Source organism: Enhydra lutris, unplaced genomic scaffold, assembly GCF_002288905.1.
Source record: "Enhydra lutris kenyoni isolate GAN:26980312 unplaced genomic scaffold, ASM228890v2 scaffoldscaffold57, whole genome shotgun sequence".
In the NCBI taxonomy this organism is placed as follows: domain Eukaryota; kingdom Metazoa; phylum Chordata; class Mammalia; order Carnivora; family Mustelidae; genus Enhydra; species Enhydra lutris.
The window spans coordinates 4495544-4515689 of record NW_019154141.1 but is presented as its reverse complement, the minus strand read 5'-3'; the positions used below and the strand labels follow the sequence as shown (position 1 = coordinate 4515689).

At 33.6% G+C, this 20146-nt stretch overlaps 1 protein-coding gene across 1 annotated transcript in view; it reads right to left on the bottom strand.

The window, feature by feature from the left end:
- LOC111158165 (ATP binding cassette subfamily A member 5) overlaps window positions 1-20146 on the bottom strand; it is a 71244-nt gene that overhangs the window by 44367 nt on the left and 6731 nt on the right. Inside the window, 9 exon segments of the mRNA XM_022520062.1 lie at window positions 841-1009; window positions 3159-3306; window positions 4770-4958; window positions 5905-6046; window positions 7712-7941; window positions 9709-9797; window positions 10735-10896; window positions 12800-13004; window positions 14048-14164. Coding sequence (XP_022375770.1) covers window positions 841-1009; window positions 3159-3306; window positions 4770-4958; window positions 5905-6046; window positions 7712-7941; window positions 9709-9797; window positions 10735-10896; window positions 12800-13004; window positions 14048-14149 — 1436 coding nt within the window. The 5' untranslated portion in view covers window positions 14150-14164.

Genomic DNA, 20146 nt, shown 5'->3' with positions numbered 1-20146 from the left:
TAGGTTTCTTTTCATTTTTGATACTTTCCTATTTATAATTTATCAAATACTTGTTACATCAGTTAAGGGAGATTAAAAACCAAATGCTATAATTCACATCAGCACACATTTCAAACTATCTGTAATGTGAAGTGGTTCTCTCACTCTAGTTTAAACGTCTGAAATCACTTTTTAAAGAACGAATTGTTTCGTTAACCAGTTCAAAATCTGCCCTTGAGAAAGCAGACCATTAGCCCACTTTTATATCCTAAGTATTTGGTTCTTCCTTGCTTTTATCTTTCTCAAATTTGAAAAACACTGTTTCTTCCATTTTTCTTTTTATTTCTTTTCTCTTTCTTTTTCCTGTTATTTAAATTTGGTTTTGATTCATCTAGCAAGGTACAGTAGTGAATTTTTTTGGTTCATAGAAATTTCTTTGGTTCATAATTACCTTGTAATACCCAAAGATCTATGAAATTAACAAAGGACAATATACAATGTAGCCTGAATAAAATTATAAAGTTAATATTTATTCTGTTTAAATCTACATAATGGAGCAAATCTGAAAACAGCTTAATTGTGAAATACTAGGTTTCATTACTTTTAAAAATTTCCATTGAAACATAAAATCTCAAACCTAGCACATTACTCTAAATGATTACAAAGAAAATAAGAACTTAAGAGAAGTAGCCCACATTAATACTGTTTTAAAAATCATGAGATCTGTACCAACTCTTAAGATATAATACTTACATACATTTTTTTAAAAACAGGATTTAAATGTAGCAGTTTCCATCAATACTTCTTTTTTTTTTTTCATCAATACTTCTTATACCTAAATTGCCAATGATTAAATGATACCTTATGGCTTCTTTTCCCATAAATTCTGAAGAAACAGGCTCAACAATTTCACTAAAACTAATATTCCCATTAACATTGCCTTCTGATAACTCCTTATAATTTCTTTTGCTTTTTGACCAATATGATGGCTTTAGAAAATAAAAAGATGATCTCCGTAAGCCAAATTCCCCTGAAAAATAAAAAAACTTTATCATAACATATTATTTCTAAAAACCATGTTTTAAATCATAAAAGCAGTATGTTTTACACAAGACCTAGATCTAAAGTTTACATATAAAGTATTAAGTCATCATTGTGTGAGAAATGTTTTACTGACAAATAATTCTAGTCCATAAACAGTTTGAGATACTTACAGTGCATGAGAATATAAAGATGCGTGAAATGCATTTTCTATTCTAAAGGAACTTGTGTCTTTATGGGTACACTATAACAAGTGGCTAGAACACAATGCAGAACATGAAGCATGTCATGCATGGTACTAATAAGAGTTCAAAAGAGGAAAAGTTTATAACTAGATAGGGAACATATCCTGAAGGCTTAAATGTGTCTCATCTTAGAGAGTCAATGAAAACAGCTAATATTTAATACTTAGAAAATTGGATGTAGTTCATGGAGAAGACCTTATTTTTTTTTTTAAAAAGATTCTATTTATTTATCTGACAGAGAGATAGAGAGCACAAGTAGGCAGAGCCACACGCAGAGGGAGAGGGAGAAGCAGGCTCCCCACTGAGCAGGGAGCCCGATGCAAGGCTCGATCCCAGGATCCAGGGATCATGACCTGAGCTGAAGCAGCCACTTAACCAACTAAGCCACCCAGGTGCTCCATCATGGAGAAGCCTTTTTAAAATCAGGAGAGTAATGTAGCAACAGGAGAGGCACAGAAGACTTAGACATGGTAGACAGTAATGATTGCTCACACAGTATATATCCATTTTCACCTCTTTCCCCACAAAAACTGATACTTCCCATTTTTTACAATATCCTCTCCTCTTGTAGATGACCACACCTGATCTGATCCCAACTACAGAGAAGAACCTAACTGATCTAATCAGCATGTGGCACGCTCTGGTGATTGTTACTGCTCCAACCATAGGCATGTAACCAATTAGACAAAAGCAAAGGTTTTAGGTAGGTAGGGGAAAGATTCACTCTCCCTCTTCCCCTGGACACGAACAAAGAAGCATTCCACGGCACCCATGAAGAGAGCAAACGTGCCAGACTCAGATACAGGTGGCCAAAGCATGGAGAGAAAGGGTCCCTGCTGAAACAGTTGAGCAAGACAACCAACTCGGGGTCTATCCTATCTCTCTGGACTTCCTTTTAAGTGAAACAGCCAATTTCCTTCTTGTTTAAGTCAACCAAAATGGTTTTCTAACTAAAAACAATCTAACTGATATACTGGAGCTGTGTTTAAATAGGTAAATAGGATGAGTATAGAATACAGTAAGGAGGGAGAAAGTAAAAAGGGATTAAATATATAAAAGTATTGTGAAGGACATTAATACATAAGGAGTTTCTATTTAATTCACTAGGATATGCCCAGCGAGGTGATTTCGGAGCAGATGATTAACTTGATTAAAGGGAATGGTGAAGTTTTAGACAGACTGAAGGCAGATAATGAGATAAGAGGTATTATAATGCTGTAGACTAGTGCTGCCCAGCCTATCCCTCTGCTGGGATGGAATTGTCCTCTATCTGTACAATATGGTAACAGCTACTGAGCAGTCGGAAGGTGACTTGTGCTATGGAGGAAATGGACTGTTAAATTAATTAATTTTAATTAATTTTAATTTTAAAAGCCACTCGTGTCTAGTAGTTATCATATAAGTGCAGGTCTAGAACACAGACAAAAGTATAATGAGGAACTCAAAGGGGAAAGTCAAGGGAGTGTTAGATGTTTTAATAATATTTTGAATCTACAGGAGTTGGCTAGAGATACATGATAGATAAGGAGAATTAAATGAACTACATAAGGTGAAAACTATGAAGTTACAAGATTACTTCACAGTTTTGTACCTTAGAGAGTAAAAGAGTCAAATACTTTAGCCAAGGAAGACTGACACAGGGAAGGACAGAGATAAATTCAGTTAAGGACTTAATGTTTTCAAAAGCAAACTCCTCTTTTTAACAGAATCTCCTTATGTTCACTAGTAGTTAAGACACAGGTACAAAGTATATTTATTTAAAATTAAGTTAAAAGCTTGGACAACAAATATGATGGGGTACTCTGGCTAGAAAAAAAATTTAAATTAAATTGATGCTATATGAGCAAAAAAACTAAAAATCTTTAAAGCAAAATCTAATAACTACCTGCATACCTGGAATGACTTGATCAAGATAGATAGCCAAGAGGACATAGAATACACTATTAAGTGCTAGAATGACAATAGTAATAATTAGAGGATATGGGCCTTCAGCCAAATTAGAAAATAAAGCACCTTCATTAAAATCTTCTAAGTGCATGACCTGAAAAACAGAAACACAAACTTTATTATATAAAAATGATAAAAATAACTGAAAGCTAACACCAGAGTTACTCATTATATCCAGATTGGTGGTAACCAAACTGGGCCTTTTAACAGACTAAACAATCTACCAAATTAGTATGAATTTACAAGGAAAACAACAGAAACTTCACTAAAATATAAATTTATCACAACAATCTATTTCAATCCTTTTTAATGTTATGTTTCTAAAACTTGTTAAAAGGAGTATACATCCACTCTTGGGGCTTTTAATTCTGATGCAATGACTATCAAATGAAATAACAATAAAATATCCAATTAACAGTAACTGATGCAAACAAATGGTCCATGTGGCAGTCAAGCAAATTAAGTATTAGAGGATAAAATTATGATCAGCATCCTTTCAATGCTGAAAATAGGAAGGTATTCTGATTTGATTAACACAACTATTACATTGTTCATAGTAGATAAATACGAGAGAGCAGAAAGAAATATACTAGAGGCTGAGGCCTCATTTAGGTCCTAGATCTGCCATTAAGTGAATAAACTTTAATCACACCACTCTGGATCTCAGTCTCCTCCTCCGTGAAATGGAAGATGGGTTAAATAAACATCAAAAGTCCCTCCCACAATGAACAAAACATATGAATCTCTAATTCTACCTCTCTAAGTTGAAGGAGAACTCAATGGACTCTTAAAATGTATAAACAACAGTTCTTAGGTCCAATGTAATTAAAACTCATTTAATGCAATGCTCATAAACAATCTATCTTAGATCTCACAAATCAGAATATTCTATCTAGTCAACATGAATCATCTCTTATATTAGTAGTTATATTTTCTCTTTATACATTAAACAAATTTATGTTTTATTATATAAAGCAATTTCTCATAAGAATTTTTCCCTTAGAACCTGACTGCCCCTGTAAAGACTAATAAAAATCAAATAAATACTTTAAAAATAAATGAATATAAATATTATTTAGGTGAATGACAATCCTATGAACCCGAACACAGTAAAATCCACCAGGTCTACTTATGTCATTAATACAGTCATGAAAATTTGTTTTGCTTACACACAATTTTCTGCCAGGTACACATCTGAGATAAATTCACAAAAGGAGCAATGTACCCAGGCCACAGAGCAATCCAGATTACCTGATGCTTAAAACAATGACATCTAACAAACTGAATTATTGCAGTGAAATAGATTATTGAGACACACTAACACATGGAGTAGAAAACTTATAAACAGATCATGTAAATGAAAAACTTAGCAATGAAGAAAATGTAAATAAAATCCAGTAAAATGTACTCTAGTTTCAAATAGGATTACTTTCTCATGTGGACATTTTAAAATAATTTCTTCGCAAATCCAGGATAGTATGCACTGTAGTATAACAGGCTGCATGGAATTGGAAGAAAAAAAATATTTAGTGAAAGCAAGATGACTATATTACCTACCTGTGCAATACCAATCAAAAAAGTACACTGACAGAAAGGACTGAAAAGCCACACTAATGATTTGGGAAAACTTTCCATGAAGACTATCAAAAGGCCAACAAATCCGAAAGCCACGGTGACTAAAAATTCAACTATTCCCACGTGTTTTGATTTTTTAAAAAGAGGTGTCAGCATTAAAGCAAAAAATATCTGTAAAATATAAATATTAAGATTAATGCATTGTTCATATACATAGGTATGAAAATAAAATTAATTTTGCTTGTAAAAGAACAAGTTATTTTCATTGGCTAATACATTCACTGAAATACTTTCTAAATGCTATCTATGGTAAAATATTTTATTTTCATGTAAATCATGATAAATACATAACAAAACTTAAGATGACAAATGTTAAAAACTACAATTTACCTACATAAGGCAAACATGGTTACTTCTACACTACAGAAACCATAAACAGTCACATGTTTCTGCAGTTAGATATATATATATATATGTGACCAAAACAATAAACCAACCAGCTTTTAAAAAGAGAACCTATCTTTTAAACTCAATGTGTTAATAAGAAGCAAAATCAGTTAACTGTATATAGAAGTCTGAGTTGTCTGTAAATCATCATGTTAAAAAGCAAGGTTGAGAATCAAAAAATTTAACCAGTACAGCATAGACACATAAGCCAATCAAAATGGAAACTGGAACTACTGGAAACAACAGCTGCATTCAGCCAATATACCAAATGAATATCAACACTGCCAAAGAGCTATATTTACAAAGGCATACCTTTATAAATCATCACCCTATAACATAAATTAACTTGAAATAGTCAGGAATTCATGAAAATAAAGGGTCTGAAAAAACTCTAGTACTAGACAATCTTAACTATACACATAATTTGATTATATGAAGACAGTAAAAGACTCAGAAATTTGTACGTGAAATACATTATATGAAAACAAGTTAAATTTGAGACTATTTTGTACCTTTCCTAAAAATCTGGAGGTAAAATGATGCTATACAAAATTCATTTATCAGTAACCTAGTAACAAATCAACTATAAGTTAACCAAAGAATAATAATTCGCTATATTAATCAACTACTTTGACAGTTCTTTATTCCCATTTCAAGTTAAAATACTCACAGACGATAACCCATACAGGAAAAAAAGTAGAAATATCACAACACAGCTACTTTGAGGGAATAACGAAGAAGCTGTTGCAATGACTGCCATAAGAAGGGACATAAGAAAAATCAAACTTGTATACAGAAGAACCCAGGAAAGCCTATAATGAGAATATAAACGTATTTATGGTTACATGCATAAGCTTTAACAATTAAAAATCATTTCAAACAAAACTTCAGCTTTATTTTAGCAATTTTATTCTTAAAATTGTTTATTCTCTCCTATGTATGTTCATTTACTAAAAATTCATGCTCTTACAACTAATTAAAAATACATTAGTTAAGTTAAAGATAAAAGTACAACCTGATATAGAGGTAAAATAGTGATTATCTTTTGAGTCAAAAAAAACTTCACAAATTAATAGCAATTTATGACTAATTTAAATCTAATATTCTCAAAAGTTCAATAATGTACAACATTTCTGATTTTCTTAAAATACAGAAGAGTCTAATGACAATTTTCTTATGCCCTGGGATATAATTAAACTTCTGACAGCTTTTGGTACTTTAAAACAACACTAATCAACTAATCAACACAATCACTAATAAACAACATACTTACTACATTTATACAGTGTAAGATAAAGATCAACAATGGACTCGCTATATTTACTCAAAATTTCTTCCCAAATCAGAGTTCAATGGAACTGCTACAGTATTTGGGTTTGTTTGTTTTTTTAATGTAAGCAGATCATAATCTATGTGTGCTACCATAAAAGCAATGAAATAGGACTATAAGATACCTACATTACCAAAACTGACTTCCCATCATTTTACAGAGGCAAAACGGAGGCACTAAGAAATTGATTTGTCTAAATGCTTTCAAATACCGCTTCCTCACAAATCACTTTAATAATTTAATGCATCTTAAAAACCAATCACTACTCAAATAACAGGAAAAAAAAACATGCAAAGAAAATACACTATACACAATGACCTCATTATGTAAAGTGATATTATTAAAGTGCTATAATTAATTGCTGCATTGGGCTAAATGGAATAAAATTTTATAAAATGGACTATAATAGCAACTCACATACACAGTATTAACTTTACCCCAAAGTGAGGTCAAAATAAGTTTTCCTACTACACAGTGGGAAAAGTAAGGAAAATTCACTCAGAATTATTTATAAAAAGTCACACCTCTATAACATCATCATTATATAAAATTGCTGACCCATAAAAGCTCACTTGTGAAAACACTTTTCAAATTTGCTTCTCTATAAACTATCTTGTATATTTTCATCTTAATTCATGCAAATGACTTTTTTCCCAGGGGGAAAATCCCACATACCACATATGCAAACTTCAATCATTTTAATTAAATTTTTAATAAATGCATATGCTATGATATTGGGGGGAAGAGTATAACACAATTAATTTCTAACTTTCCAAAATCCTTCATGTTCTAGATACTGAAATACAAAGAACACACCTCATCAATTAAGACAAAATGTGAAATAAAATTTAAAGTTATATCAACATCAGTTTTTCAAATCCCATTTCCCTTATGGTTTAAAAAAAAAGAAGAAGAAGCCAATATATTGTTAAAGCTTATTATTGCCTTAGTCTCATATTCCAAGACAAAGGCAATCATTGCAAGTAAAAAGGATCAGCACCTCAACTTGAGCGAAAAACAAAATTACAATCTGACGATCTACAATCTACAATCAGCACCTCAACTTGAGAGAAAAACAAAATTACAACGTGACGATCTTTACAATTAATTACTAATCACACTAAACAATAAACTTGTAATAACATACCAAAAGGCAGTGTCATGAAGTCCCATTATCTTTAAAAACTCCTTTAACTTTTTCTCTTTTTCTGCTACGATATGAATTGCCAAAAAGTATCCAAAAGGTGAAAATGCTATAACTAGGTATATTAAAATAACTCCTCGGGGAAAGGTATCTATCTCAACCACAGAAGTTTCTCCCATAATGACAGCTCTAGTTGACTCCAGTTCCTTCCAAAAGGAAACATTGGTCTTCAGCTAGAATTGGAAAATAAAAATATAATCAGTGAATTTAATGCAGGTAGTGGCCCCCAATAAAATGTGACAATTACACTCCCAAATTTGGTACAAACCTATTACAAATACAATTCTCAAAAACCACACCTGAAATAAAGTAACTGACTACAATATCATGATATAGCATACATTATTGCTTTTATTCATTCTGGAAGTATACCATAAAGTCTGTAGTTAAGTCTATAAATTTTGATGAAATAACTTGTCAAAGAAAATAAAATTTAACAATATCTTCTTAACCAGACAATTATATACATCTTAACAAAAATACGCATTTATAAAATTGAGAATTAAGGAATGATTATAGTACCATGAAAGACTCTCTTTAAAAAATTTTTTTAAATTATATGTTCTATTGTTTTAAGATCTATATACGCAGCATGTATAGACAGAATTATACAATTTTATGCCATATGATACTTCTACCTTGTCTAAAATAATATATGCTCTGCTTATCCATCCAGTGTGGTCTAGGCTGTGAATGGCTAAGGTCTTTGGCCAAAACACAAAAAAGTAGTATAAAAGTGTTATACTACTTTTATGCGATAGATCCTATATTTCACTGTCTTTACCTTAAACTTCTATATTATTGAATTTGGGTAATATTAATACATTATACCATCTTGTAAGAGTTTATAAGACAATCCTATACCTATCAGTTGGTTCTTAAAACAACCCTGTCAAATAAAGTATTATGATTGTAGTCAGTTTACTATATAGCAGTCTAACAACTAACAGAGATAGGTGTCCTATTCAAGGTCTCCTGTTCTTTTATACTAAAATGTGAGACACTCGATAAGGTCTAAATGTCTTTAGATGATAATTGTAACAGTTATACACAATCCTAGTCCTGGTGGCAGTACAGTATTCAAACACAAAGTTGGGAGGCAAAAAGCCAGAGTTTGAATTAGCTTTGCCACTAATTAACTGAATTTTGGAAAGTCACTTAATCTCCCTGTGCTTCAGTTTCATTTTTAAAACGGAGAGAGCAATGGCACAGATCTCATATGGTTGTTACAGATTAAATGGATTCATATTAGTATATCACTTAGAAGCAATGCTTGGCAGGCGCCTGGGTGGCTTAGTCAGTTAAGTGTCTGCCTTCAGCTTAGGTCATGATCCCAGTATCCTGAAATCAGGCCCCACATCAGGCTCCCTGCTCCACAGGGAGCATGCTTCTCCCTCTGCTACAGCCTCTCTCTGTCTTTCATGAATAAATAAATAAAATCTTAAAAAAAAAAAAGAAAATCTTTAAAAAAAAAGAAAAAGAAATGATGCTTGGCAAATAAGTGATAAATTTTTATTACATAAAAAAATGAAATCTACTACTATAATTAACATTATAAAAATACTTACTTTCTTTAACTTGTTTTTATTCAAGGGAAAAGTCTGCAAATATACATCTTTCATAAGTATTACCTATGGTCAACACAGATACAACAATACAGATATATGGAATGCTAAGTTCACGTGCTTAGAAACCATCAAATAAAAGTGGGAGTCTGAAAAATATTTAATCAGAAAACATGACTTCTTCCTTACCTTTTTTTCTTAAAGAGCTGTAGTATGTATTCTGTACATATGACAGTAGACAAATTCCTAACTATAAAGACTTAGGGCATAATTGTCAAAATATGGTTTGGCTTTCTCTCTCTCTCAAATAAATAAAATCTTTAAAATATATATATATATGGCTTAGCTTTATTTTACTTCCTTCATCATAGTTACCTGTATAATGGCTGCATCTATGGATGCTTGTAAAACTGTGAACCCTGAGGTCCAGTACTGAGCAGCCTCACACGATGTTGAACAGCCAGCTATGGGGACAAAATGTGAGACAGAAATATCTGCACAACATTCAAGTGCTTTCTTTTATATGGAGGGTTGCTAAAGCAATATAATTAATTAATCTCCATAGGACCAAAGAAAATAAGGAGCTGTCCTTTGAAGGCAGAGAATAGCACATTCTTTATTATTTATTTGGAAGTTTTGAAATAAAACGGTTACATAGAAAGAAATCAACTGTAACCATGGTTATTTAAAATAAGTCACTTTTCTGTTTCAAGGTAAGTCATTCTACAGTGACTTAATCAGATTCAAAGCACATCCAGTTGCCAGGACAAGTCCAGGTTAAGAGGACAGGAAAAAAATTTTTTTCTAAGTGCCTTTTGGAATCAAGTCACAAATTCAACACTCAGCATAAGGGACTTCAACATTGTTCAATAAATGTTTGTGGTTGATAGTATCTCTTTAGAGGTTTAAGCACTGAAGGTTGTTTTCCATGATATAAACATAAAACTAATAAAGTTCATTGGTCCAAGACCTTGAAATTTTGAAGATATGTAGCACACCACATGTGAAAAACAATTACATGGAGAAAAAAATGCTGATTCAGAAAGTCATATAATTCAAGATAAAATTTTGCTGTTACTGTAATGAAGATATATTTAAATGTATTATATGTATTATATATAATATACTATATACTATATATGTATTATATAAATGATGATATATATATAAATGTATTAACATTAAAATGGATGTTATATAAATTATATTTCATATTACATATAGATGTAGACAGATATTTGTTTATACATATATATTTATGCTACACTTGACTGTTTTCTTCTCTGAACAAGAAAGTACAGTTGAAAATGCCAATGTTGGAGACAATCAAATTTTGCATATGAACTAAAACCAGAAAGACATGCATTTACTTGATTTACAAGATCGTTTAGGGCTATTTACCTCTTGAATCCATATAAACAGAAGACACTGGAATCATATCAGGAAAAAAACGAAGTTCATAGGACATGAAGTCTTTGAAAACCACACCCACAAAGTTGTTGGGTTTAGAAAGACTGGATACTAACAATTCTCTTTCAGTTGCATATTCCTCAGTAATTATAACTGTAAAATATTATAACAATAAAGTTAACTCACAAATTAAAAGTTTACTATCATACAACAGGCCAAATTTAGCATAATATTTGGTGAATATAGTATTTTATAAGCACTTCTGTTTTATTCTCTAACTTTCAAGAAAATAGAGCCATTCTAAAAATATACATGATAATTAATAACAGTACAACTTCAGACACTATTTCTCAGCTGTCATCTGAGTACATAAATTTTATGTCTGTGTAACACATAAAAGTTATTAATATGATGAAGTCCAGCATATACTTTTTATGCAGTATATGCAGTTCACTTATCTATTTCAAAGTAAACCATACAGATAACTCCTTGGTAAGTGAATGGATATTTTATTTTCAAGTATTTCTTCTGAAGAAGAAAATTCCATTATCCTTCTCAGAAACCAAATATGTACTCTGGTAACTAAGACACAACTCTCCTTTGAATAAAAAATTGCCATTTCAACCCCATTATTGCTTGTTCCTTTCCTAGAAGATGTATGGAGAAAATAATCTCTACTGAGATTCCTTTCACATCAAATAATCCCAATTTTTAAATATTTTCTTAGAGTTTTATTTACAAGCAACTAGTGTTCACTACAGAAGCTTCAGGACATGTGGTGAAATGGAAGAACACAGGATTATGTGCTTAACTATGTTACTTACTAACTGTGTGAGCAGAGATAAGCAAATGAATTCTCCGAACTCCAGCATCCTCATCCTTAATACCTAGCTGATTACACTAGTTGTTAAGAACGAATGCAATTACAAACATAAAAATGCTCTGTAAATTATAAAGTATTACCTCAGTGTTAATCGTCATGATTTTCTGGACCTTGAAGGTGAACACAGATTGATCTGACTAAAGAGGGTGTTAGTTCAACATCTTACCAGTCATGTTGCCATATATGGATGCGTGTACCACTTTCACACAGTTCTGTTGTTAAAAAGACAGAACTTTTTAAAAGTATCTATATATATTTCTACTATTTTAGCATCTAAGTTAATACACACTGACTTGCGTTTCTCTGGTGTATATGCTTTCCTCTAAGTCAGAACTATCAAAGAATTTTGTTCTCAACATTTCTGATCAGTTTTTTGAGTTGGCATGCTAAATGCTTATGGCTATCCATGCTACTTATGCTCAGGTAAACCAACAAACATACCAATAAGATATTAAATAGTAGTAAGTCAAGAAGAAACCAATAGGAGAAAGTTATCTGGCTCCTGATTGTATAAGCATTGTCTATTCAGTGATGCATTATCCAGAACTATGACGATACATACTAGAAGTTAATTAAAACTATCTGATTATATAAGACAACATGTTAATCTGTTATTTTCAGCAATTTAGTATTTCATTAAATTAATCATCATAGTATAAATTGTCACTTCCTCTAGTTCTTGTCTTGGATTCTCTCACAGCCAACTTTAGGCTCATTAGTATCACATCATTTACACTGTTTTCCAGTCTATCTCTTGTGAGAAGTACAAACTGAGAGAAATAGACTTAGGTACTTAGCCACAGTCATCGTCTCCAAAGGTAAGCACCACTTCTGTTTACACCATATACCTCCATAAATAAGCATGGCAGTCTGAAATGATTACTGCTTTGTAATCTTTATACCTCCAGCTTATTATATGGGTCAGAATCAAAAGGAAATATGCCTTCAAATCTTTTATCCTGTATAAATATGCTTATTTTATAAATGGTCTGAGAAATATAAAATATTAAGACCTATAAAACGTGCTTCAGCAGGATTGAATGATTTAATAATTTTTATTAAACTACATTTTGGTGAGGGGACATATCTTTAAGTGTTAAGAGTGTAATTTACTCAGTAAAGCAAGCAGAAAAATACTGTTACAGATAGAATCCATATATAAGTTCACAATACCCTCAGGAAGGTGGTCAGTAGAAACTTTTTGCATGATGTTTCTTGTAATATTAGTCACTGGAGTATATCCCAGAATTAGGTTAGACAGAATAGATTTGTCCATAGGGTTAAGTTCTATGTCAGGCACTTCTTCGTATTTCTTATTTGGATGCATCATACTAATTAATATTAACCAAAATAAAAAAAATAATGGAAAAAGAATTTCCTATAATAAAGGAGACAAACAAGATGGTTACAAAATATACCACTGGCAGCAAATATCATCAAGATATCTATGCAAACAATGTAATACCAAGGACAAAACAGGAGGAATCTGGGTATCCTTTCTTAAGCACAAAAAGTAAAAGCAATTCTATCCTGAAAGAAATATTACACTGAGCATCTCACCTAACCCAACAGCAATATTAGACAATTTTTCCTTTATATTCAGTTTCACTGTAATACTTTAAAATTCAAGTCACATAATAAATTAAAATGACATAAACACTAATATTTAAAGTTCTCAGATTACTAAATGGAAAATATAATAATAATTTTACTTACATATAACATTATTTAAATTAACTTACCAAACAGCTCTATTAGGGCTCACCATAAAAATATCTTTATTCAAATCTAATTTAAAACTCATGCTTTAATTATACCTAAATGTCTACTATTAAAACTATATTCTGTTAAGCTGAATAATCAGTTTTAATAGGGATGAACTATTTACTGTTTCACCTGTTTAATTGTTTTACTGGTTTCAGAAAAGGAACAATATATTTTCAGCCTTTAGAATTATTAACTGGTTAGCCAGAGTTATTACTTTCTTTTATCTTTTAAAGTAATATATATTGTTGAAAACAAATACATGACATAATTTTAGTAATCTTGGGTAATTCAATCCAGAGTTCAAATGATGGGAAGTCACTGGGAATAAACTGTGGAAAAGTTCCAAAGTTTCCTGTGGAATTATTTTTTAATTCCATGAAACCTGGGAAATGCATGTCTAAAGTTCAAACTTAAGCACTGATATCAGAAATTAACTACATTTAGAAATCATTATTAAAATTTTTAACATTCAGAAAGCTTTAGGTAATGTAGGTACTTCACTGTGCTGACACAAGTTTTATTTCTTAAGCATATTAGAGAGACCTAATGATATCAAAATATAATAAAAATGTACCCAGAAAAATAAATCCTCTTAAAGATGAAATATGTCAGTACAAAAATGGCAATAAGGCATAAGAAAGTTATTTAATTTACCTGAACACTACTTTTTTTAGTCCTGCATTTGATTAGGTAATTCTTCAGTAGGAGTGTTCTGGTCTGTCTCCAAATTCCCACCTCCCTAATTGCAGTAGCCATGTTTTCTGAATCAGTCTGTTAAAAGAGTAGATGAAAAAAACTGGAACCACACATTAAGCGCATGTCCTTTAATAGCAAAACATAGCTTTTTCAGTCTCAGGTTAGATGGAATTAAGCATACTCCGACCTGTCTCTCCTATCTGGACAGAATGCATGCAACATCAGTTTGAAGACCCTGAAAACTAAACAGCAGCATGTGAAACAAGAGGGAACTAGAATTCAAAATCCCCACAACAGTGAGCTCACCACTTTTTCTTTTTTCATATCCCCAAACTAAATGCACTGGAAGTAGACACTGGGGCAGAGAAACCAAGGTCCAAAAGCTCTCTAGTACTGGCTTGAGAACTCAGAAAGGAAAGTTTGTTCACAGAGAATGCGAAACTACCCAACTTTCTTCCTTTCCTACATTCTCTTATGCCCTCTTCTCCAAGCAATCACATGATAGCAGTGTCAGATTGCAGTAATCAAAGTTTAATGCAGCCCCAACTCTGAAGCAAGAAAACCTTCCTCACCAGTAAGCGGAGCTATACCTCAAATAGGGTGCGGCCAAATCCCAAGGTGTTCTTCTCCTGCCCCTGGGCTCTGGATGTGGTGGATGCAGTTGCACAAGTGCGTCGCCCAATGGGGCAAATAAACTCTAGCATTCTGGCTGTATGATGGAAATGAAAAGCCATAGGGAATTCGAAAGTAGTAGGGAGTGCAAATAAAAAGAAGAGCTTAGGAAAGCAACATAATAAAGTTGTTTATTAACTCCTAGACTAACTAACCCCAAAGCCAGGCACACATGGATCTAATCCTATTCTGTGTACCAAAGACCTGAGGAACTGAACTAAAAGACAGCCTACTGCCCAGATCCAGACTGACTATAAGGTGGCATACACAGGACAGATCCAAATGGCACTACAAGGGCTTTTGAGAAGTAAACCAAAATTAGAAATACAACTCAAAGAATGCAGATGAAACCTGTGGCCTGAACCTAACCAGGTTGACAGCATGCTAGAATTAAGTATCAATACTTTGCATACAATCAAAACAAAACCCAGTCTCATACAATCCAAAACAACTCAGCAGAAGTAGTGGGTGGAAAACAGCAACTCTCTTAAGAAAAGAAAAATCAGCAGATGCCAATGCCAAGATGACAAATTTTGGAATATTCAAACAAAAACTTTAAAGTAGATATTTAAAAAGTGTTCCAGCAAACAACAGCAAGCATTCTTGAAAAAAATGAAAAATTAAAAAAACCTTAGCAAAGAAATAAGACATAAAGTAGCACCAAAGAGAAACTTTAGAACAGGGGTTCTTGGGCAGCTCAGTCAGTTAAGCATCTGCCTTCGGCTCACGTCATGATCCCAGGGTCCTGGGATCTAGCTAGCCCTACACGGGGCTCCCTGCTTAGCAGAGAGTCTGCTTCTCCTTTTCCCTCTGCTGCTCTGCCTAATCATTCTCTCTCTCTCTCTCTCTCACTCAAGTAAATAAATAAATCTTAAAAAAAAAAAAAAAAGGAACTTTTGAACAGGAAAACACAATGACAAATAACTAAAACCCATGGAATGGGCTCAACTGTAGAACAGAGATAATAGAAAAAGTCAGTGAACTTCACAGACTAAAAGGTGCTATCCATTCAGTCTGAACCACAGAAAGAAAATGGATTTTTCAAAAAATTAACATTGCCTTAGAGAACCATGGACATTAACAAAGGTCTGACATTCAAATTATCAGAGTTCCAGAAAGGAGAGAAGAGTGTTAATGATAAAAACTATTTTGGGCAAGAAGTAAAAATCTACAAGTTCCAAGAAGTGAATCCCAAAGAGTATAAATCAAAGGAAATCCATATCCATACACACCATAATCAAACCATTAAAAATTAAAGACAGTAAAAAACCTTGAAAGCAGTCACAGAACCATGCATTACCTACAGTGGAATAATGACTTGAAGGAGAGCAGATTTCTCATAAGAAACTCAGTGGTTAAACTGGAAACTCTTACACTGCTGGTGGAGTGCTGGTTCAACTGCTGAGGAAAACAGTTTGTCAGCTCCCCAGAAAGTTAAACATGGAATGACCATATCTCCCCACTACTCCATTTCTAGATATATACCCAAAAGAACCCCAAAATACAGAAAACAGGGAATCAAACAAGTGCATGTTCACACTGGTTCATAACAGCCCTATTCATATTTGCCAAAGATAGAAACAGCCCAAATGTCCATAAACAGATGAACGGATAAACAAATTGTGATATATACACACAATTAAATATCCAGTCATAAAAAGGAATTAAATACTGACATATGCTACAACAAGGATGAACCTCCAAAACATTATGCTAAGTGAAAGAAGACAGACACAAAGATCAAATATTATATGATTCCGTTTATTTGGAATTTCTAGAATGTATAAAGCCATAGAAATGAAATCAAATGGAGATTAGTGGTTGCCAGAGCCTGGGGAGAGAATAAAGAGAAACTGCTTACTGAGTAAGGGGTTTTACTTTGAAGTGATGGGAACAAATTTCGCCTTAATTTTTTTTTTTTAAACAGTATGACTAAAGGGTACCTGAGTGGCTCAGCCAGTTAAGCGTCTGACTTCAGCTCCAGTCATGACCTCAGGGTCCTAGGACTGAGCCCCAAGGTTGGCTCCTTGCTCAATGCACAGTGTGCTTGTCCCTCTGCCTCTTCCCTAGCTCATGCTCTCCCTCAAATAAATAAAATCTTTAAAAGCAAAAAGAAATATAGCATGACCTAAATCACTATCACAGGTCCAGTATCCCTCTTCCAGCCTAACTGTACCCTTTGAAGGTCCTTGGAGCTCCTTCTGCAAGTGGACCTCTGTTGGAGCTATCTCAAATTTTCAAAGAGGTTATATTAAAGCTGAACTCAAGAGAAGTGGCCAGAGTCTCAACCGCAATCTCTGTGGTCTCATTTGCTTACTCCAATAACCTAAAATTTCTACACACCAGAGGGTACTGAGAGGGCAGCTTGAAAGCCACAAAAAAAAGTCCTGTTAGGCCATCTTCTAGAATGTTAATTATTGCCTTATTGTATCTAAAACCTATTTGATGGGGGCCACTGGTGTGTTTCCCTCCAAAACAAGAACAATCCATTCCAACTTGGCTGACCATCTCCACCTAGATAAAAAAAAACAGGCAACTTTTTAGAGACAGTTCATCTTACTCAAAAAGGTAAATATAAATTAAGTTTTGATTAAGTAAGTATCCTCTTTATGTGCACAAAGAGAGATTTTTTAAACAATGGAATTATAGACAACTTTTACTTTCTTTGTGCTTTTTTTCCATTTTCTCAATTTTCCTATTAATATGTGTTACTCACATACTAAAAAAATTACAGCAGTGCCTGGCTGGCTCAGTCAGAAACACATGCAACTTTTGATCTCAAGGTTGGTAGTCTAAGCCCTAACCTCAGTGTAGAGATTACTTAAAACTAAATTAAAAGTTCTTTAAAAAATGGTACAATTAGACATAATGTAAAAAATATTAAATAAGTAGATTAAAAACAGAACTAGTAAAGCAGTCAAGAATGGAGGATACATTAAAAATAAATTCTTCCAACAGTCTCAATGTTATATTAGATTCTGTAAAGAACTGATAATCATCTCTAGGCCAAAAAGAAGAAACAAACAAAAAAAGAAAAAATACACTCATTCAAGGATGATCTACTACAACACAAACAGAAACATTAACCAGTACAGCAAGAACATTCTCATTATCTGCCAAAACACATTGATTTAGTGAGCACCAATGAATTATTCATTCAAATTGAATGCTGCATGCTTAAGTAAGCCTTCATTTTTAGAAAACAGGCTCCTCATAAAGTTGCTGATGGACTCACAAATATTTTTCTTCCTTGAGAACTGCTCCCTGAACTCAGGATTTTGTCTTTAACAGGCTCGTCTGAAGTTTGTGAACACTTGGACCTACCCCACCACTAATCAGGGCTTTTTACAGCAAAACTTACTTCTACCCTCTATGTGGGGAAAAAAAGGCAGAAGGAAATGTAGACAAAATTAAATGTCCTTATAACCTGCAGCCCACTGACAAACAACTTGAGGCAGGCAGAGCATAATGTTCCTCCAGAAAGCTCCCAACAATCTTAACATCAATGCCTCGCTGGAGGGAAAAACTACCTCAGATTAACAACAAGCCACGCCTCCACTATCCTGAGAGTCTTCTTTAGCACCAGAAAATCCTTTTGAAACTTCCCTCTGCCTTTACTTCCCTCAACCCCAAAGTATATAATCAGTTGTCCCTTATGATCCCAGGGCTGCAGGTCCCCCCTACAGGTCCTGTCCCCATGCTTTAATAGAACCACCTTTTGCATTGAAGAAATCTCAAGAATTCTTTCTTGGCTATCAGCTCTGGACCCCAACACTACTCCAAAAACATATCACCCTCTATCTTCCCACCATGCCAAGAGACACACAAACCATGGCCATCCCCACCACTCCTACCTCTATGGCTACCCCTGATCTGTAATCAATTTTCTCCTGGAAGCATGGAATTTTTAACTAAGATCCGGAGACTGAGAGTCATGTAAACAGTTACATTAATGGAAACATGTAAGAAAGAAAATTCAGGAGCGCCTGGTTGCTCAGTGGGATGAGCCCCATGTTAGGCATAGAGCTTACTTAAAAGGGGAAAAAAAAGAAAAGAAAAGAAAGTTCATGCACTCTTGGTACTATGCTTTCCATTAAAGTATGATACCTCCTGTGCCAAAACTTGGTTTTTCTTTCTTATGGTATGTGAAATGCCCTATTATCCACCTAATATATTTTATTTTCACATAAGCTAGCAAGAATCAGATTCTGGGGGCGCCTGGGTGGCTCAGTGGGTTAAAACCTCTGCCTTCAGCTCAGGTCATGATCCCAGGGTCCTGGGATCGAGCCCCGCATCGGGCTCTGCTCGGCAGGGAGCCTGCTTCCCTTCCTCTCTCTCTGCCTGCCTCTCTGCCTACTTGTGATCTCTGTCAATTAAATAAATAAAATCTTTTAAAAAAAAATCAGATTCTGTTCTTCTCAAGCAAATCCACTTAACTAATATAACAGTATAATGTTATAAATTTATAATGTTATAAAGTCCTTAACTCCATAGTTGGAATATTCATAAGGTCAAGAGTGATTTTCAAAGTGAGCACGGTAAGGGGAATGTTAAAAACCTGTCTACCTCCCCTCCCTACTAAGTAAAGAATTCCACTGATACTATTGGGAGTGCCTAAGGGCAGATAAAAAGTTGAGAACCACTGAATGATGTAGAGTTCTTCAAGTTACTTTAAAATAATATTTTTTTTTTTTTTTTTTTTTTTTAAAGATTTTATTTATTTATTTGACAGAGAGATCACAAGCAGGCAGAGAGAGAGGAGGAAGCAGGCTCCCCTAGAGAGCAGAGAGCCCGATGCGGGGCTCGATCCCAGGACTCTGAGATCATGACCTGAGCCGAAGGCAGCGGCTTAACCCACTGAGCCACCCAGGCGCCCCGCTTTAAAATAATATTAACAGCGTAATGTTTCTATAGAAGAGAACACACAGTAATTTGGTATCCGTCCAACTCTCGGTTTTATGTCCTTTCCTCCAAAGCACAAAATCCCTATAAGCAAAATGTGCTTTCATGCTGTTTCCCTTCTGCTCCTGATCTCTCTATTCCTTCAGGTAGATTTTTGGGTCCTTGTCCTTTTCCTTAGTCAAACCGTCCTGTATTAGTTGTACCCAGATCTCTCAGGGAATACTTCCTACTTATTGCCTAGATAATCTCATCAATATGAGGCTGAGTTGATTCATTTATCATCTGTCCTCCCTCTCCACCAAAAAAGATTCAAAATCAAAGCAAACATAAACGGAGCTAACTGCTGTTTTAATATTTACAGAAAGGAAATATTCCATCTACATTTGACTTCAACACTTTAAAAAGATTTCTATTTTGAATTAAAATAATACCTTTTTAAAAAGAGGTTAACTTAAAAGGTAAAAATCCCAATCTTACCTCTTC